At 47.8% G+C, this 25019-nt stretch overlaps 2 protein-coding genes across 2 annotated transcripts; both read right to left on the reverse strand.

The window, feature by feature from the left end:
* Positions 1 to 18070: 18070 nt before the first annotated feature.
* On the reverse strand, positions 18071 to 18886 carry LOC120105349. The gene has a single exon (XM_039117716.1). It carries the CDS (start codon positions 18884 to 18886, stop codon positions 18071 to 18073), a length of 816 nt encoding a protein of 271 aa, XP_038973644.1.
* Positions 18887 to 22876: 3990 nt separating this feature from the next.
* LOC103696873 (aspartyl protease family protein At5g10770-like) lies at positions 22877 to 23407 on the reverse strand. Its single transcript, XM_008778597.3, has one exon. It carries the CDS (start codon positions 23405 to 23407, stop codon positions 22877 to 22879), a length of 531 nt encoding a protein of 176 aa, XP_008776819.3.
* Between the last annotated feature and the right edge of the window lie 1612 nt (positions 23408 to 25019).

The raw sequence follows: 25019 nt of genomic DNA on the forward strand, positions 1-25019 counted from the left end.
CACTTCGCTTCCCTAGGCCTTAAGAGTCACACACACCCAAAGTCCGTCTGCCGCCTCAGCACTGATCGTAGTAGGCTAAAGTCGCAAGGGGAGTGCATCCATCCTCGGGTCCTCCACCACGTCAATCCTCCATCCATCGTCGATCAGCCATCTAGTATTCGCTACGGCAATAGGCAAATACCTCGATTTGAAGAAGACTTCCATAGGCTAATAGATGCTATTTGCATAGAGTCTAGACATATGGAAATTTCGACAGCCTTGCTATATGTGGTTTAGTCAAAATCTTGAAAAGAGAAAAAAAAATAAAAAATTGAGAAGCATATATGGCCATAGAAATCTCAGGATTTCAAATAATTAACTTTGATGTTGCCCGTACCTTACGAGATGTTTGGCATGGGGTGATCCACCCAAGATCAAGGCTGATCTAAATGAACGTGATGAGATCACCATATTTGATTACACTATAGTGATTCTACGTGGCAGTGATCCCAAATCATTCACAATTTATAAATCACTGCCCAACTCGGTGCTGGAAAACCCTTCCTTGAGTATAGGAATCCAAGAGCACCCCCAAGTAGTAATCTTGGGATAAAATTTTAGGATCATTTTGCTTCTCGATCCAATAGTTGAGTATTGGCTATATCTACATGCATTGCACGTGAGAGATTTTAAGAAAGTACTGTTCGGAAAAGAGCCACCCAAGAAAGAGCATCCCCGAGGAAGTGCCCAGGAGGGATTTGTGTTCCCATCTTGTATTCTTCATTTCCTTCTTTTTTTTTGCCCACAGTGATTTCTTGATTTTGTGAGGCATTAATTTCTTTATTTTTTGATTTCTTGGGATTTTGCTCTTTTGATTTCTTATGTTTGATTGAATTCTCTTGCCTTCCTGAAAGTTAATATCCATGCAGCAAATCATGTTTTCTTTCGTCCCGTACCATAGTTTTTTTTTCTTCCATAGCTCCGTCAAGGAGATCTGTTTATTTCTTGAGATATTTGATCAAAATTTTTTGTGCACAAATTTTTTGGAGTGGTGTCCCCTAATACCAAACTGGTTGGCTAAAAGGGCCGCTAATACCAAAGAGTATCAGCTTTAGGTGGCTGATTTCCCATGTGACCTCACCAATTCCCATAAACTCCCTCCTCCCCCAGATACGATAGAGAATAGCTTCTAAGGAAATGGATGAACAATGGTGCCTTAGTTCGGTCTACGCATATGTCATGTCTCTTTATAATATATAAAGCAATCAAAATATTTTTCTTCTGCCCAATGTGAAATGTATTATCTTCCATTCCTTTTTTGGCTGGGATTTTCTTTCCCATTCTTCTACTGACAATCGAATAACTAGAAACCTGTGTACTTAAAGGAGAAATATGCTGTGAATTTACATGGAATAACTAATAAGAAAATTTTTTGGCTTCCATCTGCACATTATTTTTGATTTATCCTAACATATTTGCTCTCCATTTTGTGAAAATACCAGCAACAGAATATATGGTTAAATCTATGATACAAGTTCATCTAGAAATTAAGGGAAAAAAAAGTTAAAACGCTTATCATTCTCTTTCCTGTTTTAGCAATAAAACCATTATCTTTGACGAGGTGATGATGACTTTGCATCACAAAGTGGTGATTTGCTTGACTGCTTTATTTATTTGAATACAAGCACTATAAAAATCAGTATATTTGCTTATATTTTTATTCATGAGAACTGAGAATACATAAAAAATCCTTGTGGCATATATCAAGAATATTTTTCGTATTATATAACAAGTGATCTTGGATTCTCATGGCATAACAATTAAGTTACTCGTGGATACTCTAGGAACATGCCAAGCATGGTGAACTTAGATCACCGAGGATTGGATTATCTCAAGATAAAGATCACAATGATTTTAGATCATCGTGGTGATCCTATTTGGGTCACCAAACACTCCGTTTTAATGTATATAGAGTTCAAAACATACTTACAGCAACCGAACACTCTCACGGCCTTCAAAAACAAAGCATGAAGATCCTTCTGCCCATTGTCCAACCTAAAGGAATTGTATAAGTTTTATTATTATAAAACCTACTATGTGTTGTACAAGTTTCTAAATGACATGTAAGCATGAGTTCGGGAGAAGAAGCCATTCTTCTACAATAATCAATTCAATTATTAGACAGGCCTAATTAAACAATAAGATTTATTTAAAATAAAAGTAGATAAAACAAATTTAATTCCTCTAGTATATATTATATTGGCCTGCCAGCAATGTATAAAAAATTGATCTTGTAAGGGCACAATGCCTAATAATCTCTCTCATAATAAAGGAAAAGATACATAAATTAAGAGATGACGCATAACACACGCACGACAATCAATACATACCATCACCCTTTTACTGGCATTCGGGCCCACCCAGGCGTAAGGCGCAATCCATGCATTCCCAAAAATAGTTAAGCATAATGGTGAACATACTAAATTTTTTTAAGGGTCTTAATAAAGTGCTACCGGCCAATTTCAAAACTAAAATCACATTATTCCACCACAAAAAAAATCAAGCATTGCGGATGCTTTTTTAAGAATATATTGACACTTATAAGCATCGGTATTTTTATTGCCGACGCTTTCTAAAGCACTGCAAAAGCGGTGGCAATGTAAGAGTCGAAATTTCTCTTGCCGACTCATTTTGAAAGCATCGGTAATTGTCGACACTTATAAGCATCGCTAAGTGCCGACGCTTATTAGTGTCACGCATTACCGACACTTATTAGCATTGTGCATTACGGACGCTTTTATCTGTCGGTAATTAGCGATGCTTATTAGCATCGGCAATACGTTTTATAACGACGCAAGCATTGTAAGAGTTAATTTTTAAAAAAAATATTTTAAAAAAATTAAAAACTCTATATATATTTACCAAATACATACACAGCAAAAGTCATATAATAACACGTCACAATCAAATGAATCATTTGAAATATTCATATTGTCAAATATGATTATATTTACCTATCAATTTATATTTACAATGCGCTGGGAAAAACATAAAAAAATATGCATATAAAATTCTTAAATAAATAGTCTATGAGCTATTAGGGGTCGATGGCATCATCATCATCATCATCTCTATAAGTAGATGAAGTATCAGGAACCTACAAAGAAAAGATAGAAACTTTACATGTTAAGAAATCGAAAAACATTAAATTCATACAAAAATATATTATAATTATGTAAAATATTCAAATAGATGTAGTTATTTACCTAAGGAGGGGTAAATCTACGCAACATGGATGTAATCTAGTCAAGCTGAGCCCTCAAAGAATGTATCTCTGTTTGATGGCTCTACCTCAACTCCTCTATATCTGTATGATAACTCTTCCTCACTTCCTCCATCTCTGTATGATGGCTCTGTCTCATCTCCTTCATCGCTGCCATCAGACTACATACCTCTATAATGTTACTATTTTGTCTAGCATCTTGGGTATATTTGCTCACTGCAGACAACTGAGTGGGGGCAACTCCAATGTTATAAGCTCTCACTCGACCATTATGCTTCGGGCCTATCAATTTGACGAACACCTGAGCTTCAATGCGACTGGTCTCGCCGAATGATGATCACTCTCCGACACGCTTTAAAATAAGAGATGTAGCCCTATCCTATATCTCTCAAAAAAAAAGAGCTGTCACATATTAATGTTTGAAAAAAATGAAACTAATAGAAAATCAATGATGAATACATACAACTATATCTCTCAACTCCTTTCGAACAAAGCTGTCATCTCGGTGGGTGTGAGTCATTCTGTAGAACTCTACCTTACTGAGCTCCATCCCATGCTCTTCCATCTACAACAAAAGGTATATTGGCAAGCTATATATCATCCATGTTACGTGATATATGGTAGAAGAGTTTCAAAGAAATTTACGAATTTATCTTTATGCCTCGCATAACTCTTCGAGCCTGATGTGTAAGGAGCTGCTTGAGATTCTCAAGTAGCTTTACCAATGTTGGAATATGTATACCAAAAAAAATTAAACAATATAATATATTCGATGTATGTATTTGCAATATAAGGTATTGAGAAAGCATACACAACCCATCATCCCTTGAAAAACTAGTTATGAACAAGCTCCCTCCACTCATGAGAGTATACATCAGTAGGACAAACACGAGCAACCTTCGTCTCTATCATACCCTTGCCCTTGTAGTATGTCTTCAACTTGCTAACTAATTATGACTTGCAATTTGATAGATCAATTTTAACCCAAAAAAAATTAAATAAAGAGAGGCTAAAAGGAGCTAACCAACCACAAAATCACATTAAGAAACGAGCATTTCGCCCTCTAAAAGATTAGCACATTTCTTTCTTTTTTATGATATTATCATGGTCGTTTCATATGGTCGATGATAGAAGTTTTCAGGCTAAACGCTTGTGAGAATACTTCATAAAGCGTGAATGCAAAATTCTTTCCAAGAAAAAGAAACAGTCACCATATTAAATTAGGAATGTCATAATGGATATAGTTGCATGGCATCATATTGTTCAAAAGTCTCTATTTTTTTTTTTTTTTGCTTTGGCGAGTTCATCATATAGTGCGTGTACGAATACATCCAATAAAATCAAAAAATACAAGCTCACAGAGTGCCCGTAGCAGCTCTCCCTCTTCTGACCACAGGGTGTGCCCTGAGTGGTGAGCCGCATAGGCAGCCACCCAGTCGGCCGCCCCATTGGCCTCTCTAAATACATACTTGGCTTGGAAGACCACCCCATTCCTAGTCATCATCCCAATATTCCGGATCAAGGGGTGGTCCGTGCTCTCGCCCCTCGGGCTCCCTTGAACCCACCTGATCACCGTGGTTGAATCACCCTCCAAGATAACTAAACTAGCCTGCAACACTTGCCTCACTTGTTGAAGACCCGCCTAGGCAGCCCGCAGCTCCGTCCCAGGAACCGACGTGTCGAAGAACTGGTAGCCGCCTGCTGCCACCATCCTAGAGTGCGGGTCCCATATAACAAAGCCTGCATCTCCCCACATACCTCCATCCGACGTGTCGAAGAACTGGTAGCCGCCTGCTGCCACCATCCTAGAGTGCGGGTCCCATATAACAAAGCCTGCATCTCCCCACATACCTCCATCCAGAACCGATCCATCGAAATTGACCTTGAGGAAGCTCAGGGGTGGGAGTTCCCACAAGAAGAACACCATCTGAGGAGCTGCTTGAGCAGAGAGAGAACCTCAGGTGTCCCAAGCTATCAAAGGTCCATCTGGGGTGGGACTAATCTCCGCTGCCTGCAATCGAGCGTACTCTGCTATAAATCTCGGTGACATCCTGAACTCTCCAAACATATGAGCTTTTCTTGCTAGCCAAATCTGATGCGCTGTGCAAGTCGCTCTAATGACCTCCTGACGTGTCAGCGAACTACCCAACCACTGTCGAATTACCTGTAGGAACTGCAGCCTCAAACTCCAGGCCTCCTGCAGAATCCCTGCCCACTACCATGTCAACCTCGCCCATATATACTGGAATAGAACGTGGTCCACTGTCTCATCAGCACCGCACGTCCCGCACGTAGCGGGGATCCCTAAGCCATGCCTACTCAGCATTGCTCTCATCGGAAGGCGGTCCCATATCTCCTTCCATAACAAGAGTGTTGCCCTTGGGCGAAGTCCGGTCCTCTAGATCCAAGTGCAGTCCGACCCTAGCTCGTGATCCCACTGGATAACTCAGGCGAGGTCCCCCAATTTGACACTGGTCTTGCATGAGGTGCCCCAAACCCGAATGTCTGGCCCTGCACATTCTGGTACCGAGAGGGACTGGACCCTTTCAGCAAGGTGTACCCCAAACAGCTGTCGTAGCCAGGTCTCATTCCACTCTGTCCCACCTGGTGCTAGAAGGTCGCACACCTGCAATCCCTCAGCTGCCTCAGCATCAACCATAGTAGGCCCACTCCTCAGGAGAAGAAAATCCAACCATGGGTCACCGGTCACATCAATGCTCCGCCCATCGCCTATCAGCCATCTGCTATTCATCGACGCGGTCAGCAAGTACCTCCTAATCTCCCGCCACATGAAGGAGACTTTGCGACCACTCCGTGCCACCCCCTCTGAGCCCCCTCGACCATATTCGGCCTCCATCACCTGACTCCAGAGCCCATGTGGTTCTAACATAAACCGAACTGCGTGCCAAGCAATAAAAGCCTCATGTCTCTCTAGGAGGGATTGCACCCCCATACCACCCTCACTGGGAGGGAGGCAGATCTACTCCTAGGCCACCAAGTGCATCCCATGACCTCCGCTGTAAGACCCCCACAAGAAGCTCCGAAGAAGTCACTCGATCCTCAACAGAATCATCTTCGGTACAATAGTGTTGGCCATTAGATATACTGGCATGGACCCAAACGATTTCTGACCAATGTCAATCTACCCACCATGGAGAGAGAAGCCGCCCTCCATCTCTCCAGCCTGCTCTGGACACACTGCATCAGACCTGAGCACTCTGCCACCTGTAGTCTCTGGCCTGAGATGGAGACTCCCAGGTAGCTCAGGGTACCCTCCGGCTTTGGTATCTTCAGTGTCCTTCGGATATCCTATCTGACTCTGCCCTCTGTGCTAGGACTGAATAGATGACTGACTTTAGAAAGTTCACTCTCTGCTCGGATGCCATGCAGTAGTCCGCCAACACCCTGCAGAAGACCCGTGCATCAGAAGCCTGCGCCCTAGCCAGAAAAAGACAATCGTCAGCGAAAAATAAATGGAAAATAGATCCAGCCCCCAGTGCTGGAATGTAGGCCTCTAGTTCCCGACTGGCACACACACCCTGTAATGCATGAGACAAAACATCAACACAAATAATAAGTATGGACATAAGGGACATCCCAGATGAAGCCCCATGGTGAACTAGAAGAAAGATGACGGTGTGCCATTAACCAAGATAGAGAACTTAGGCCTCCGGATGCACCCTAGGACGTCCCATCCAATCCATATCCTGTGGAAACCAAAACTCTCGAGCACCCGCTATGCGAAACTCCACCTGATCCTGTCATAAGCTCTCTCCATGTCCAGCTTGACTGCCATCAAGTTTCGTTACTTCGATGCCAGCTGAAGATTCCACATCATTTCTTCAGCCAACATGACGTTGTGGGAGATGTTTCTACCTGCCACAAAAGCTCCTTGCTCTTGACTGATGATGCCTAGCAACAAGGGCTTCATCCTACCCACCATTATCATTGCCACAATATTGTATAAGGTCGTGCACAAACTAATGGGCCTAAAATGATAAGGCTCTGCCGCATCCTGACGCTTCGATATGAGCATAATAAAGGTGGTCTTCCAATCATCGGGCATCGTTGCCCGGATGAAGAAGCACTGAACATCCTCTACCATGCACCCCGAATGATACCCTAGTATTTTTGAAAGAAAAAAGGGGGAAAACCATCAGGTCCAGAGGCCTTGTACTCTGCCAGAGCCCAGACTGCCTCCTGCATCTCTCGTGCCGAACTGGGGTAGCATTATCATTGTCATCAATAGCCACTTCCACCCTCGGAAGTTGGCCTAAAGAGCTTGCAAGCATACATCATAAAGCACGAGCACAAAAATCCTTTCTTGAAAATAAAAAAACGGTCACCACATTAAGTTAGGAATGGCATAATACATATGGATGCATAGTACCATATTGTACAGAAAAAAATAATTTGTGGTTTCCTTTTTTCTTATAAGGAATCGGGTTGCTTGCGCTGCCGGAATTATCATGTCAGAAAAAACTCCTACAAGAGCTGAAATATCGAAAGATAGCACTACCCAAGACAAAACTTTAACCCTTCCTTTTTAAAACAAGCAGGTGTAACCGCTGAGCTAATCTCGGACTGCATAATTTGTGGGATATTGTTTATCATGCTAACTTTACGTTTTTTTCTTTGATTTCCAAAATAACATCACGAAAAGAGAATAATAGTATATAGGGACCATTGTATGTGGGGCCAGATAGACGTAAGTTCTTTATTACCGCTTAGATTGCACAATCAAAACCAAAATATCTATCTATTCAAATCTTTTATCCTGCTTTCCCTTTCCATCATTCCATCAACCACGGTCATCCAATAAAGCCAATAAAACCTTTCTGAGATCCGGAATCAATCATTCTCAATCTCTAATCCACGTAGAAAGCCACGATATAAGTTAGAATGACGGTGTGTGAGATTATGAGTCCAACTTTCAACTATATTCCAAAAACACGCAACGTTTTCATCCTAACAGTAATTTTGTAACGGTAGCAAGCTTAAATCCAAAAAGCTTTCTGACAGAAGAGCTGAAAACAAAGTTGATAAGCACGCTGACGCGTTCAGGTCCCACCACGAAGACGGGGACAAATCTGAAGCATCTCGACGTGACTGGAAAAAGCATGAAAGGTTAGCGGCTGGTTGGCCGGGCGCCAATCGTGCAAAGCCTCCCTCGTGACTATCGCATGTCTTCTTGTGCGCTCTCTGTCCGTTTTCATACTGGTTTTTGGCGACGAGTGGTTCCATGAATTGACCATCGCCGGTGCTCCGAAGTTGTGAGCTGGCCTTCAGGGTTCGGTAAGGAATGTGGGGTTTGAAAGGTACAGACCAACGCCAGTCTGCCATGTTTTCGATCGATCAATTTAGATAGGATTGTGATTTACGATTTTGATACAGTGAATGGTGCGTTTCATTACCGAGGCCTGATGACCAACCACAGCTCGCACAAAGCGCCGGCCATTCATTTTCCGCCACAATGTCTTTAAACAGAAAATCAAAGTTCGTCCTATAGCGTAAAAAGTCCTTCAATTTGAAAAAAACTCTTATACTTGATATGTATCAGCCGTAATTTCGAGTAGTTTCTGGAATTGCGCTCATAAAATAGACATAGCATGATTTGCATGTGAAATACCTATATCTGATTCTCAGGACGTGTGGAAGCTTGCTAATCTCAGCCGAACCACGTACCTACGAGTCGTCCGGTGGAAAACAGTCCGGTGCTCAACGATAGATGCACGCCTTCGCCTATACAATCCAGAGACCTTCTAGGTAAGTAGTCCGGTGCTCGGACCGCTTAAAACCTTCTCTATTTCTAAGTTTCGTGCTGATTTAAGCATCGGAGGGTTCTCCGTCGGACACACTAGCTTCGACAAGAAGACTTTTTCGTCTTTACTATTTTAGGTGAGAGCTCAGTTACAAATCAGAACCTTGGACACAATCCTCCGCTCCAAATTGTAGCCTAGCACGATCTGAGCAACTCTCCACCGAGCCCTCCGGCATATCTTCCGCTCGGCACCATAGTCTGACCGGTCCTCAACGACAACAAGGCCTGAGGCTAAGAGCTAAGTTGGATCCATTTACTAGTATACTACAATCCACTTACTTTAGAATCAGCAAATCTCAATTGAATTTGTCACGCTTTTGCCTATTCTACAATAAAATGGAGACACCCCGTGTATTCAGTATGTCGTTATTTTATTTTTTTTTTAGAAAAAGGATGAGAGAACTCTAACCATTTTATCAAGAGAAATTAAGAACAGAGAGACTGCAACAAGGGGCCAGGAGACAAGGGGAGTTAGAAAGGAGGGATGCAAATTCGTGACAGGGGAGCTACAATAGAGTTTACGAAGAACTACTGTTTCACTTATTTATTCAGAATGTTTGGCAAGATAGCCCACTGCTCATCCAATTGGGTCCCATCAAGTATTCTTAGGGGCAGTGAGGTGCGATTAATTCAACAAATGCGTGTGCAGTAATCTGTATTCTACATTGTTACATGGTCTACTAGTGATAAGTTTGATCTCCAGAAGAAACCATATAGGCCTGTTTTAACTGGATGCAGATAGAAGAGAAGCTTCTTGCATCTGTTGGGGTCAACGAAAAGAAAGTTGATGCAGATGTGGTCCTAAAAGATGACTTTGGAGACCGTTGTGAACTAAGTCAAATTGAAGGAAAATATTTTGCGGATTGAGATATTGTGTGGAAGGCCTGCACCATATAATGCTGCCCCGAGGAAAATGAAGTCTCCCAGGTATGGGCTTAGTCTGATGCTCAAGTTTTCAATAAAAGATAAATTTGGCCAGGAAAGCCGCAGATCTGTCTAGAACTGTTAGAAGTTTATGACATATTTGTCTGCACATTGGAAAGTCAGGTTAATTGTCCACAAGGAGGTCAATGCATGCAGTTGTCATCTTGCCGACTCTCTCGCAAGATGTAGTGGAGATCATAAAGAGATTGGTTGTGCAGAAAGACTATGCCTGCAAGGTATATATATGTAGTTAGTGAATAGGAATATCTGACAAACCACACAAAAAGCCAGAAGGGGCTGCCAGTAAGACATGAGATCTGATTTTGCTTTTGTGAGCACTACAAAAAAAAAAAAAAACAAAAACGACTCTTGAATGCCGATGCTAGAGAAAAGCGTTGGCAAATTTGGCTCCCCCGCCCAATTTTGCCGACACTTCTAATGAGTGTCGGCAATTTGAAAGTACCGACGACGCTTAAAAGCGTCGTCGTAGTCCTCAAGCGAAAGTATTGCTAGAAAGCATGGAAACTGGACCTAGAACGATGCTTTTAAAAGTCATTGTTGTCTCCGACCTAAGACGACGCTTATAAGCGTCGAGTTAACACGACGCGTATAAGCATCGATCTAAAACGACGCTTATAAACGTTGTCGAAGGCGAGGACCCCTCCGAACCCAGCACCCGACCCCGATCAAGCCCTTATTCTGCCCTAGCTACTCCCCTATTTCTCTTCTCTGGCGCTGCCCTAGCTTCCGTCTTCCTTCTCTCCGGCGCTACGCTAGCCCCCTGTCTTCCTCCTTTCCGGTGCCGACCGTCCGACTCCAACCTCCTCTCCTCCTCCTTCCTCTCCAGCGCCGATCGACCGACACCAACCCTCTCTCCGCTCGAGGTATTTTAATTTCTTCTCCTCCCTCCGCTCCCACCTTCTCGCTTGTTCTTCTTCTCTCCGCCTCCTCTTGTTTGTGTGTTCGTAGGTGTTTTTTCTTTTTTTTAATGATTCTCTAGCTTCGCCTCCGCCCGAAGATCTCCTCCTCCTCCCTCCTCTCCGGCGCCATCCGAGAAGCCCTTAAGCCTCGATCGAGCGGCATCCCTCCTGTCCGAAGACCAGCGTCTACCGACCGGCTTGAAGCAACGAGGTAATGCACTATGCTCTTATACTGTTCTTTTTATCTGATTTTGCAGCAATCATATTTTTAATTTTACTCAGTCATTTGACTGTTATCCTGTATGACATAGATCAGCACACTTAACAGTTTTTTTTTTTTTTTTGCTACCTGTTCTCATTGTTTCTTTTTTTTGCTATAGAAGAATATTCTTCAGGTGTTCAATTGTGCATTTCTTCTAATTTTTATCAATATGTTTCTCTGCAATATTCAAAACTTGAAATCAAAAAGTGGTAGGGGTGTGCCGCTCGGTCAAGCCGTAGTTATGAAAAAAGCATTATCAGATCTGATTCACAAACTCATATCATATTTGTGCGCATCCACATGAACCTATAAACTACCATGTGTTCGTTAGATGAGACTGCTTCTGTAAAATGATGTTGATGGGGTTTTTGATCCATTACTATTTCTTAAAGAAAAAAAAAGAAAATAGTTTTGATATTATATAGTTTCTTATTCAAATATTTTCTAAAACCTCGGGAGAAAAAAGTTCACCAATACATCTTATTCTCTAATTTAGTGTGTATTGGTTAATTTTTTATGTTTGTATTTCAAGAAAAGAGGGAGGTAGAAAGAAGAGAAGGTGGTGGCTGCGATGGCGAAGAACAATCCAAGCGTTTTGTGTCCAAGCTTATTCGTATATATAGCTGAGCCAACATATGCCCACGTGTCATTTGTCGCACCTACGTAGCTTTCTCTCTCTCTTGTGTGCGTGAGAGAGAGAGAGATTTGGCTATGTGAACCTAGAGTGATGCGTGTCATCTTCTTTTTGCATGCAATCAGAGATGGGGACCATTTGACGGTTCACGTGAACGCCACTGTAAATCCTCGTGAATCATTTGCATTCCCTTTTTTTAACCGGGGAATCATTAATTACTTAATTTTTATCATATTGTTTCTTTCCCTCCATACCTCCGCTGGTGTTCCCTTTTGCTCTTGGGCCTGATTCTTTTCTTGTTACCACTGATCATCCTCTTGATATCCATTTTCTATCTGTTTCCTTTTAAGAAGAAAATTCCGGGCAAAGGTTTGAATGTGATGAGGCTGGTAGTTTGGAGTCCAGAGTGCTGTCTTGGGCAGGTTATCAAGAATTTTGTGCTATATAGATCCATGAGGAGCAGAGTTTAAGAGAATTTTGACTTAGAGTAGCTGTCCATCTCTTTTTTTTTTTGCTTAAAACAGGTGCATCAAACAGTACGTATATGAATGCACCCAATAAAATCAAAATACAGTAACTCACGGAGTGCCAATGGCAACTCCCCCTCACCCGACCAAAGGGCATACCCCGAATAGTGGGCCACGTAGGCAGCTACCCAATCTGCTGCCCCGTTGGCCTCCCTGAATACATGCTTGGCCTGGATGGCCATCCCATCTCTCATCATCACCATGATATCACGGATCAAGGGGTGGTCTGTGCCCTCACCCCTTAATCCCCTCTGAATCCACCCGATGACAGTGGTCGAGTCACCCTCCAACATAATCGAGCTGGTCCGCAACACAATCCGTGCATGACGAAGGCCTGCCCAGGCTGCCCGCAGCTCTGCTCCGGGGATCGATGTATCAAACAACTGGCAGCCACCTGCGGCTACCGCCCTCGCATGCAAGTCCCGTATGACAAAACCTGCACCGCCACGCGTGCCGCCATCCAAAACCGACCCATCAAAGTTAACCTTGAGGAAACTCGGGGGTGGGGGCTCCCAGGTGAAAAACACCATCCGAGGAGCTGCCGAAGCAAGAGGGGAACCCCAGGTGTCCCAAGCTATCAAAGGTCTATCTGTAGGTAGGGTAGGCCTAATCTCTATGGCCTGTGCCCGCACAAGCTCTGCCACAAACCTCGGTGACATCCTGCGCTCGCCAAGAGTACGGGCATTCCTAGCCAACCAAATCTGATATGCTGTGCAAGTCGCTCTGATATCCTCATCGCGAGTCTGTGAACTGGCTAACCACTGACGTATCACCCTGAGAAACTGTAGTCGCGCACTCCGCGCTCCCTGCGGGATCCCAGTCCACTGCCATGTCGCCCTCGCCCATGTACACTGGAAGAGCACATGGTCCACTGACTCCTCAGCTCCACACGTCTCGCACTCTGCTGGGACCCCCCAGCCACGCCTAGTCAGCTCTGCTCTCGTCGGAAGGCGGTCCCAGCATATCTTCCATAGGAAGAGAGCTACCCTCGGGTGAAGACCCGACCTCCAAGTCTAGATACAGTCCGGCCCCGGCTCGTGCTCCGTCTGAATAATGCGGGAGAGATCTCCTAATCTGACACTGGCCCGGCTCGAGGTGCCCCACACCCTGACGTCCGGCCCCCCACATTCGGGTAACGGAAGGGACCGAATCCTCGCAACTAGGTGCGCCCCAAACACCAACCTGAGTCTGGCCTCATCCCACTCTGCCCCTCCTGGGGCTAGGAGGTCACACACCCGTAGCCCCTCCACTGCCGCGGTGTCAACCATAGTCGGCCAGCAACTCAGGGGAAGGGAGTCCACCCATGAATCGCCGGTCACATCAATACTCCGGCCGTCTCCAATCAAATACCTGGTATGCGCCAATACAGATGGCATGTACCTCCTGATCTCACGCCACATGAAGGAGACTCGACGCCCCCCCTCCCCCGCCACCACTGAAGCCCCCCGACCATATCTAGCTGCCATCACCTGACTCCAGAGGCCATGTGGCTCTAACAAGAACCGGGCCGCGTGCCGAGCAAGGAACGCCTCGCGCCTCACTATGAGGGACTGCACCCCCAAGCCACCCTCGCCGGTAGGAAGGCACACCTGCTCCCATGCCACCAGGTGCACTCCGTGACCTCCACCGTATGACCCCCACAAGAAGCTCCGAAGAAGGCGCTCGATCCTCAACAGAATCGTCTTCGGAACCACTGTGTTGGCCATGAGATACACCGGTATGGATCCCAGCACCGCTCTAACCAGTGTCACTCTCCCCATCATGGATAGGGAGGACGCCCTCCATCCCTCCAACCTGCTCTGGACACGCTGCACCAAACCCGAGCACTCCGCCACCCGTAGTCTCCGGCCAGTAATAGGAACACCTAGGTAGGTGAGCGCCCCCTCCTGCTCTGGTATCTGCAGTATCCCTCTGATCTCCTGTCTGACTCTGCTCACCGTGCTGGGGCTGAAAGAAATGGTAGACTTAAGCAAATTCACTCTCTCGCCGGATGCTGCGCAATAGTCTGCCACCACCCTGCGGAGGACCCGAGCGTCTGAAGTCCGAGCCCTGGTCAAAAGAAGACAGTCATCAGCAAAAAGTAAATGGGAGATAGGTCGAGCCCCCGGGGCTGGGATATAGGCCTCCAGCTCCCGGCTAGCGCACACCCTCTCCAAAGACCGAGACAAGATATCAGCACAGATAATAAACAAGTAAGGGGATAAGGGACATCCCTGTCGTAATCCTAAGGTGGACTCAAAGAAGGATGACTGTGTGCCGTTGACCAAGATAGAAAATTTTGGCCCACGGACACACCCCATCACCCAGTCAATCCACTGCCTCGGGAAGCCGTAAGCCTCCAAAGCCCGCTGAAGAAACCGCCACCTTATCCTATCATAAGCCCGCTCCATATCCAACTTGACTGCCATCAAGCTGTGCCGCTTCGAAGCTCGCTGAAGATCCCACATCATTTCCTGGGCCAACATAACATTGTGAGAAATATTTCTGCCAGCCACAAAAGCCCCCTGCTCCTGGCTAATGATGTCAGGTAAGAGGGGCTTCATCCTGCCCACCATAATTCTTGCCACAACCTTATATGAGGTTGTACACAAACTGATAGGACAAAAATGACTGGGCTCAGTCGCGTCCTGACGCTTAGGAATAAGCGTGATGAAGGTAGCCTTCCAGCCCACAGGCATGGCTGCCTGGGTAAAGAAGCACTGGATAGCCTCCACCACCGCTGGTCGGATAATACTCCAGTACTGCCGAAAGAAAAAAGGAGGAAAACCATCAGGTCCAGGGGCCTTGTCCGGAGTCAAGGCCCAGACTGCCTCCTGTACCTCCAGCACCGACACCGGCCGGATCAAGGATACACGCTCAGTGTCACGGATACCCACATCCACCCTGAGAGGGCGGTCCCCATGACTCGTCTCCTCATCCTCCGTCCATCTAGTACGGAAAAAGTCGAGTAAGACCTGACGGACGGCAGGCTCGCTCTCCACTCGATGTCCGGACCCATCTCGCAGAGTGTGAATCATGCTCCTCCGTCTCCGTATAACCGTAGTCTGATGGAAGAACCTAGTATTACGATCCCCCTCGCTTACCCACTGCACCCGGGATTTCTGACGCCAGAAAATCTCATGCTGACGTAACAACGAGTGGTGAGTCGCAAGCAGTCCCCGGAGATCAGCCAGATCATCCTCTGGGAGCATACCCCCTAGGTCTTCCTTCCTTTGCAACTTGGCGATCGAGGCCTCTACGCCCTCCAATCGCCGAAAAATATTACCCACAACCTCACGGTTCCACCGGCGAAGACGCCTTTTAGTCAACTCAAGTTTTCGTGAGACCCGTTGCATGGCATCGCCATGCACCGGGACCCGCCATGCATCGCGGACAATATCCCAAGACTGGGGGTACGACAGCCAAATCTTCTCAAAGCGGAAGGGGCTGTGATGCGTAAGACCCGATGAGGTAGAGAGTAGCAAGGGGCAATGGTCCGAGGCGATACGAGGCAGGTGGCTGACCCGGCCAGAGGGAAATCGGAGGATCCAATCAGGGGATGCAAAAGCCCTGTCTAATCGTTCCCAAACCCTAGCACCGCCCAGCTGATTATTACACCAGGTAAAATGTGGACCGGCAGAACCTAAGTCTACCAGGCTGTTCCACGACACAAAGTCACGGAACTCCCTCCTGTCCACTCGATCCGTAAAAGCAGCGCCCCCTCGCTTCTCATCCTCACTCAGAATACAGTTGAAGTCACCAATCACTACTGTCGGGATGCCCTAGGCGATCAGACTGGTGATCTCCTGCCAAAGGACTCTCCTAACCCGGTGGTCCGTGCTCGCGTATACACCGCACAGTACCCATGGAGCAGCGTCGGGTCTAGACATGACCATGATTACTTGTTGAGAGCAGTTGTGGAAGACATCGATCGTCGCCACACCCCGCCTCCACAGAACCAAAATTCCTCCCGACAACCCCTGGGAGTCAACTGCATAGGTCTCCCAATCTCTCTCCATACGCCGCCTCAATCGGCTAAGCCCCTCACCAGATAATCGGGTCTCACAAAGGAAACAGATATCCGGACAGTGGATCTGCACCAATCATTTGAACGAAGACATGAAGGACGGCTTGGCCGCCCCCCTACAATTCCAAGAAAGAATCATCATGGATCACAGTCCACATAGTCGGCCTCAGACTCATCCTCTCCTAAAGTCGCGGGATCATCCTCAGGCTCGGCGCCCAGGTAGCCTCGCTCCTCCTCCACTCCACCAGGTACGGCTCCGAGCCCCATAACAACTGCCCTGACCCGCTGGGCAGCGGTAGAGTGGTCCATCCCCACTCCTGATGTCAGTGCAGCGGCCATGCTCCCCTCCAAGTGTGGGGAGGGGTGGCCCCCCACCAAACACCTACCTGGGGTAGCATCCTCCAACACACCTGCAGTCAGGACAGGAGGGCCAAAGCGAAAAACCCCCTCCGGCCCGCTCCCGAAACCCCCATGAGCATCCCAGAGCCGAGACCCACTCGGCATACCCACCGTGGGGGGATCCTGACCACCGACCTGAGGGAACCCCAGACCAGCCGCCAACTCCTGACAGGGTGGGCTATACCGAAAAGGGCCTGTCATAGGGCCTCCATCCCAGGTCGGCTCCTCCTGGGCCAGAGGATCCGGCTCAAGCCTGTCCCCTGGGCCAGAGACTCGTTGGGCGCACGGACTGCACGTCATGTCCTGAGACCCCCAACCAGCCTGGGCCTGGGGTGCACGGGCCCGCGGGCCTGCCCCCTGGCCCGGAAGCATCAGGGCCTGCGGCCCCACCGCAAGATGGGCCGGCGGGCCCTGCACAGCTGAGGCTCCCGCGCCCCAATCACGGGCCGCAGCCCCTCCATCGGGCCCGCTCGCGACAGGGCGCGCGGGGGGCACGGGCCCGCTCGCGACGGAGGGCGCGGACCCGCTCGTGACAGGGGCCGCAGTGGGCACGGGCCCGCTCGCGACGGAGGGCGCGGACCCGATCGCTACAGGGGGCGCGGTGGGCACGGGCCCGCTCGCGACGGAGGGCGCGGACCCGATCGCGACAGGGGGCGCGGGCCCGCTCGCGACAGGGGGAGCAGGCCCCCCACGGGGCGCGCCATCAGCTCAGGGGAGCGCGCCGATGCCGCGGGGCGCGCCGATGCCGCGGGGCGCGCCGTCCGCTCGGCCCGCCACAGCCGGCCCACGGCCGCGGCGCCCAGCCCTGTGGGCCCGTGCGCGTTGGGCCAGCGCCGGTGCAGCCTGGATCGCCAGGCCTGGGCCCCCTTGTGGGCCAAGGCCCGTTGGGGGCCTGGGCCTTTTCTGGTTTTGGGCCCGGGCTACAATCACCCCGCTGGGCCCAGGGTCGGCCCGCGGGGGGACCGTGTCGACCGAGAGAACCGGGTCGACTCGCCGGCTTGGCCCCGGGTCGCCCGACTCGATCCCAGGGAGGGCCGGACCCAGAAGATCACCACCACCGGCCAACGGCGACCGGCGGCGCGCGACCTTCGTTGGCTTTTGCCAACCGTCGGTGTCTGCCGGGGACGCCGGCGAAGTCTGCCCAACCACCGGAGGTGGCGGCTGGGTCGAGGGCGACCCGAGCCCCTTGTCGGAGCCGGTCGTCTCCCCCAGCCCCGGCGGGCGGTCCTCTCGTGGGACTCGCCTCCGAGTAGCCACCATCCAAGGGCCATAGACCGGCCCTTGGTTCTCCTCCTCAGTGGCTGGAGGAGGCTGGTCATGCCCCGTTTCGCCCACCGGGTCCGCCGCCCCCGAGGGGGGGGCCCGCAGCTCGGCCAGGCGCCGGGTAACGGCAGGCGGCGGCGCCGTGACCCATTCGCCCACAACGGGGGCAGATCGCCGGCAGATTTTCGAAAACGAAAGGTTGCCAACGCACTTTCGTCATACCTTGGATCAAAACCCCCGGTAGCAAGGGCGCCGAGGTATCAACCGCCACTTTCACCCTGGCAAAACCCATCGCCCCCTGCTGCTCGGTGACGCCGTCCACCGCGATCGGCCGTCCCGCCCGAGCAGCGATATGGAGGACGGTCGAGATCGACCAATACTCCGGCGGAAGACGGGGCAGGCGGAGCCACACCAGCGTCGTCTTCACCGCCGCATCCTCGAGCTCAAAGTCCGGGACCCATGGGCTCATGGCGAGGAGCTGCCCCGCCACCACCCACGGGCCCTCACTCAGGACACGGTCCCGGTCCTCCGTCGACCGGAACCGGAGGGCGAGGTAGTCGTCCGCGAGTGGGACGGCCACCACGTCCTTCAATTTTGCCCGGGCGGCCACATCTTTGGCCACCCACTCCGCCGGGATGCGGCGGCCAAAACTGCGGGCTACCAACGCCCGCCCTTCCCACTTTAGCCGGGCCGCCGCGATCGGCTCCTCCGAAAGCCGGAGGACGTCCGGAAAGCGACTGCTCAGCCGCTCGACTTCCGCAGCCGTGGGCCACTGAGTGACCCACGGCCCCGGCCGTGACCAGGCACCACGTCCAGGTTCAGTGGGCTTACCCGGTCCTCTCGCCGCTCCCTCCGTCGTCTTCCCCATCGGCGCTTTCCCTTTTCGGTCCATAGCACCTGAAAGAAAGGGTTAGCCAAACAGAGAAGAAAACAGTGGGTCGAGGTTGCCTAGCCGGCCCGGCCGACCAAGAGGGTCTCGCCTGCTAACGAGAACCCCGATGCCCTCGCCGACTGGAAACCTCCGCTCCAAGACCCCCGATGCTCCGCCCCCCACTGCCACCAGGCCGCCTGCTCCGGTAGCCGGGAGCCAGGTGCGCTTACAGGGCCGAGTCCGAAGAATACACACTGCCTGCCCACCGTGGATACCACGTCGGGCGACTAGAACCCACCAGTCTACACGCCGGACGCCGAATAATCGTAGCCGACTAGCCATTGAGCTTCTCGCCGGAGCTTCTCACTAGCCGTTGAGCTTTTGAAGGGACTCTATGCTGGGAACAAAGCGCTGTCCATCTCTTTATCAAGAAAATGAAGTTGACAAGGTTACTTTTTTATCATTAATAATTTTATATTGTAGTTTCTGAAGCCAGCAGTGAATATACCTTTGTTCATTTGGTTTCATCTCCCTTATATGGAATCAGAGAATTAATGGAGTGCTGCTTGGTTTGACAGAAGAATAAATAAAACTTTTCTTCTTGAAATGTTGCCAATTACTTTTGATATGGTGTGAGTGTTGCCTTCCATTTGCCCTTCCACACTAAATATGATAATATGAACATTTCAAATGAAAAGTTCTTGTTTGTGATATGCATTTTATTATCTATGTGATTAAGTGTATTTGTTTTGTTAGAATCTAATGTATACAGTATTAAAAAATACTTTTATATTTTTTTAAAAAAAATCACTATTGCCGATGCTTTTAAGCGTCGGCACAACAGAAACTAGGACGCATTTGCCGACGCTTTATAGCGTAGGGCAAGCACAAACATAGGCCGACGTGACTAATTAGCGTCGCCCTAGTCCAAAACAAACCCATTGTTTTGAAGCATCGGTCCATATTGGCCGACGCTTTTAAGCGTCGGTTACTGGTAAAACGATGCTTAAAAACGTCGGCATAGATTCCATTTTTGGCCGATGCTTTTTGAAAGTGTCGGCGCAAAGTATGCCCACCCCCACCTTCAAATGCTTTACCCACGCTTTTGGAAGCGTCGGCAGGAAACCCACCATCGCTTAAAAGCACCAGTACGGACTCAAAAAAGCGCCGGAAAATATCTTTTCTTTTGTAGTGGAGTCACCAACTCTATACTTCGTCAAAAGAACAAAAAAGTCTCTCAAAGGCATATGTTTGTCTGTCCACATGTTTCATGATGATTGGTTGACATCAAATTAAAATAAATTGGCATTTTATTATATATATATATATATATATATATATATATATATATATATATATATATATATAGCCAAGTTCATCTCTATATATATAGAGAGAGAGAGAAAGAATGAGAGTGAGCTACATTCGAGTAGATCACCATTTAGATCTAGTCATATTTGAATTGAGTGATCGGAGTCTCATATCGATAATTCGAGCCATTGAATGTAATCTAGTTTCTTTAGATTACTTATATACCAAATATCATGTGATTTGGAGATGCCTAACCTATGCATCAAGTAATCCAAAAATAGATAGTCTAAATAACACTAGATTTAAATATTTTTTGATTGCTTGATGTATAGGTTTTAACTCTCCAAATTACATGATTTTAAGTATATAAACAATTTAAAGATAGAAGATCGCATCCAACTCATTAATATAGGATCTCTATTGCTCAATGTAAACCAGACTAAATCTAAATGGAGATCCATCCATCCATGTTTCGTCTTATGTGCACTATATATCTAAAACTGCTGTACTTATTGAGATGCAACCTGCAAGGGTGAGCGAGCTTGACCTTGTGGAGGAGCGATTTCGAGTTTGCCCAGCGATTGACCCATTTGCAAGATCAAGGCATGGCATGGAAGACTGAACGGCATCTAAATGGAGCCATATGGATTGGTCACAAGTGCGAAGGCATTATGCGGCCGTTGAGCCTTCGTATCTAGCCTCTTGATCTCATTTGGACGCTCAAACATTTACAAAAAGGTAACCATTGATGGTTTGGCTACCAGCTGTTGTTTCATTTTCCAAAATTATCCACATGCTTCAATATCTGGAAATATTTTTGCTGTATTCTCCATGAATGCAGCTTGGACTGGGTTGATCGAGTTCACTCCCCTCCTTTCCTCTCTCCAAAGCTATGTGGGCCATAATATAAAGATGGGCCGGGCTTGGATCAAAATTAAAGTTGAGCTTGGTTTCATCTGATTCTTAAACAATCTTTTCAAATTTGATTCCAATTTTATTTAGTAATTTTTGGTCTTCCAACCCAAAGTTTACAATCCCACAGGCTTACATCGATTTAAGCATAATTCTCTCCGTCTTCTCCCCTTTCCTATATCATTCACAAACCACATTGGTTGGTTTAGGGTGAAGCAATAGCCTAAATTTATAGCTATCTATTTTACTCAAATGTGGATTTTAAACATCATTAAATTTCTAAAACCACGCCAGAATTAGTTTGGGACGAATCCTGACTTGAGAATTGCTTGGAAAGGAATATAGAAGGGATGCAACCGATAGCTTAGCAATGTTGTGGGTTGGCGAGGAGAACCATTAAATGGAGCACCTTATTCTTATCATCTCCATTATGATTTTAGGTTGGGGAGGGAGGCTTGCCGGCGCATGCTTTGTCCTATATCAACTAGGTACTAGATAGATTTTAGATATTTATATATGATTAAGGAACTCAAATAACATTTTTCAGCTAGCCTTTTTGAATGATGTTCAGACCCACCCCTCCCTCTCTATCCATTTTATCTCATTCTATGTGCATGCTTGGGGATAGGTGTCATCCTTAGATTGGCAATTTGCCGCCCAAATTTCACCTAGGATATAGCCCATAACCAAACCTGTTTCAACTGAATATTTTTATAATCAGATTAGACTTTGGTTGGAAATAGTCAAATTGAATTGGACTAATATTACATGGAGATTGGTTTTGCTGCCCAGCTCATGCTCAAGGCCAAGCCTAGACAAGGCTCGAAACTGAGCCCAAACTTAGGCCCGAAGCCCAAATTCATGTCCAACACAGTTATTGTCACTGCAAAAAAATAAACGAAAAAATGGTAGTTTTAATCAAGTTTGTACCATTTATTAGGAAAAATAAAACCTTCCATTAAGCACTAGCAATTCTCTATAGTGCGCTTGCTCTACTCCAAGAGGGCACCTTTAAAAGTAAGAAAACTTGGCATGTTGATTGACTAACTGCGACTGCATTGCTTGGACTCTTTCCAGTAAAATTTGGCCGCTTGATGAAGGCAGCTTAGTTATAGTTGATTTTCGGTTATCCATTTCGAAGTAGAAAATTATCAAAGCTGTAGTTCATCTGCAGTAAAATTTAAAAGAGGATATTGATAAGCTTCTGGACAATACGAAAGTAGATCATTAAATTCTGCGATCCAAGGCAACATTTTATTTGCTCTTGTTTAACCTGTTCTATGAATAGCTCTTCTCAGGCTGAATGTGCACTAGTTCACTTCGAGGTGCAACCTGGAGTGCTTAACTAAGCTTCTGGGTTCTGACTGAATTGTGTGCATAAGCTGTTAGATTAACTTCAATCATGTTAAGAGTACCATGCTAAGCAATGATGTGGGAAATTTCAACTTCTTCTTGCTGTGGGTGCAAAGCTGGAGCACATTATTACGTACTCGTTTGGCTCAAGAGGCTTCAGAGAAACCTTCTGATGAGCAGGAAGCACCAAGAGTGAAGCCATCTGATTGCCATTTCTGGTTTCGTCGGCCTGGCATCGTCCTTCAGGAAGGAAGTTTTCTGTTCAAATATTGGGAGGTATCCCCAGCGGTTGACACGGGCAATTCTTCTATCAATTTTATGAAATAATCCTAAAGAGAAAACAGAGTTAGCTAACATTATTTATTACATCCTCAGTGCACTGCTGCTCATGACTGCTGTACTCATAATCCCTCAGCCGCATCCTCCGGCACCAAACCCAATCATTTCCCTGGCAACGTCATAAACCACGTCGAACGTCCTCTGCTGCATGTTCCTAACTATGGAAAACCCATCCTCATCAACGCTGGCGAATGCGAGGCAACGCTGCGAGGGGCTCGCGAAAAGGAGGATCCCCGAGGCATCGACGTTAAGCGTGACACCAGCACTGAACTGCAGAGCCACCGCAGGCACTCTAATTCTGCTATACCCAGTGAAGTTGTAGCAGGTGTCCAGTATCTCAAACGCGGCCACTGGCGAATACTTCGACATGTGTTGCCGGAATTCCGAGCGAAGAGCAGAGTAAGCCGCCGGTGGAAGCCATGTGACGGTTGTGCCAGAATCGATGATAGTCCGGATTGCGGCGAACACTGCCGATGGAATCGATAGATCTTTTCCTCCTACGCTCATTCCAATTAGTTCGATGAAATAGAACGACGACATATCCGATTCTGTTGTCATTGGAGTTAATTTGATGTCAGGGGAGTACCGCACGCTAGCTCCCATAGCCAAATACCCGCTCGAGCTAGAGCGTGTTGGGAGGCAGTAGGAGAAGACTCCGCCGTACTCCTCAGATACCTGCAACACCAATGACACCTCGCCGCGTCCAGGGCCGGTCAGCCCGGCGGCGCCACCGAAGTCACCTATGTAGCCCTCCCCGTGTTAAAATAGCTGAAGCTCTTTCTCTCACTGGCACAAACATCAGTCATCCTTTCTCTCAGTCAGCCCGGCGGCGCCACCGAAGTCACCTATGTAGCCCTCCCCGTGTTACAATAGCTGAAGCTCTTTCTCTCACTGGCACAAACATCAGTCATCCTTTCTCTCACTGGCGCGCACAGGAACTCTCATACACAGTAGCTGACAAACAAAACCAAGAAATTTCTATTATTTCTTTTATGTCGATGAGAGAATTAGTTAAAGATTAACAGTTGGATTTAACAGTTGGATTAATTGTTATACCAATTTTCAGTTAGTTAAACTATAATTAGTTATTATAGTTAATCATTTAAAATAGTTACTCCCGCTCTATTTAAACAGAGCAATGTACCCGAAAGAGAATTGAATTGGATATGACTCTTATGTCTTCCCAAGCTCTTCCCCTTTCTTCTCCTCAACTTTCTCCTCTTCTCAGTCTTCTTTCCTTTCATCTTTAACATGGTATCAGAGCAATCTTCCGATGCTGCTCATGGTTCGAATGCCAATCCTCTGATCAATTCAGGAGTAGATAATGTAGAAAACCCATATTATGAGATACGAGGCTGAAGTCGGCAGCCCCGGCCAACTTCAATCCCATGCTCCTTTCGGAAGGAGCTAGAGCAGAGGATCGCGATTGCGATCTTCTTCGGCTCCTCCGGGGGCAATCGGGGCGAAGGCGCCGTGGGCATCCCGCGGCACCCTCCTCCAGCCAATCTGCAGCCACGGATTTCGCTCAACCGCCACGATTTCCGCGATGGAGAGCCGTTACGATGGGGCTATAAAACCCCCTTCGTTCCTTCCTCCTAGGATCACCTCCAAGCCGCCTCCTCTTCCTCTCCTTTCCTTCCTTCCTCCTCCTCCTTTGTCTGGTGACCTGCGTGCTCTTCCCGACCGAGTGCCGTTTGAATCCCCCATCGCGACCTTCTCCTGTTCCGAGATCCATCCTCTCGATTCCGAGCACTGCCGCAGCCGCCGCTTGACCGTCGGATCGAGCAGCCGCGGCCGAGATCTCCCTTCCGCCGTCTCCGCCAACTGCCGGTAGCCCTCTTCCCTTGTTTCTCTTCAATCTAGTCGAATCAAGCATGCTTTCCTTCCTTTGTTTTGGCCGCAAACCGAGACCATGCTCGGTTGTTTTTCATGCCTGTCGCCGTAGCGGCCACCGGCCGCCACTGCGGCTGGCTGGCCATCGACCAGGCGACGGCCCCAGGCCACCTAGGCCGGCCACCGAGCCGGCCCTTCCCTCCTCCTCCTGGCTCCCTTCTTCTCCATTTGGGGAAAGGCTTGGGAAGGAGGAGAAGCCTATCGTGGGCCGACCAGGGCCAACATTGGGCCTTGTCCATTGCGGGGCCAACTTGGGCCCAGTCTAGCCCGGTTGGGCCCAGTTGGGCAGTACCCTTTGTGGGCCCAAGTTGGGCCCAGTTCA

Source organism: Phoenix dactylifera, unplaced genomic scaffold (genome assembly GCF_009389715.1).
Source record: "Phoenix dactylifera cultivar Barhee BC4 unplaced genomic scaffold, palm_55x_up_171113_PBpolish2nd_filt_p 000265F, whole genome shotgun sequence".
Taxonomy (NCBI): domain Eukaryota; kingdom Viridiplantae; phylum Streptophyta; class Magnoliopsida; order Arecales; family Arecaceae; genus Phoenix; species Phoenix dactylifera.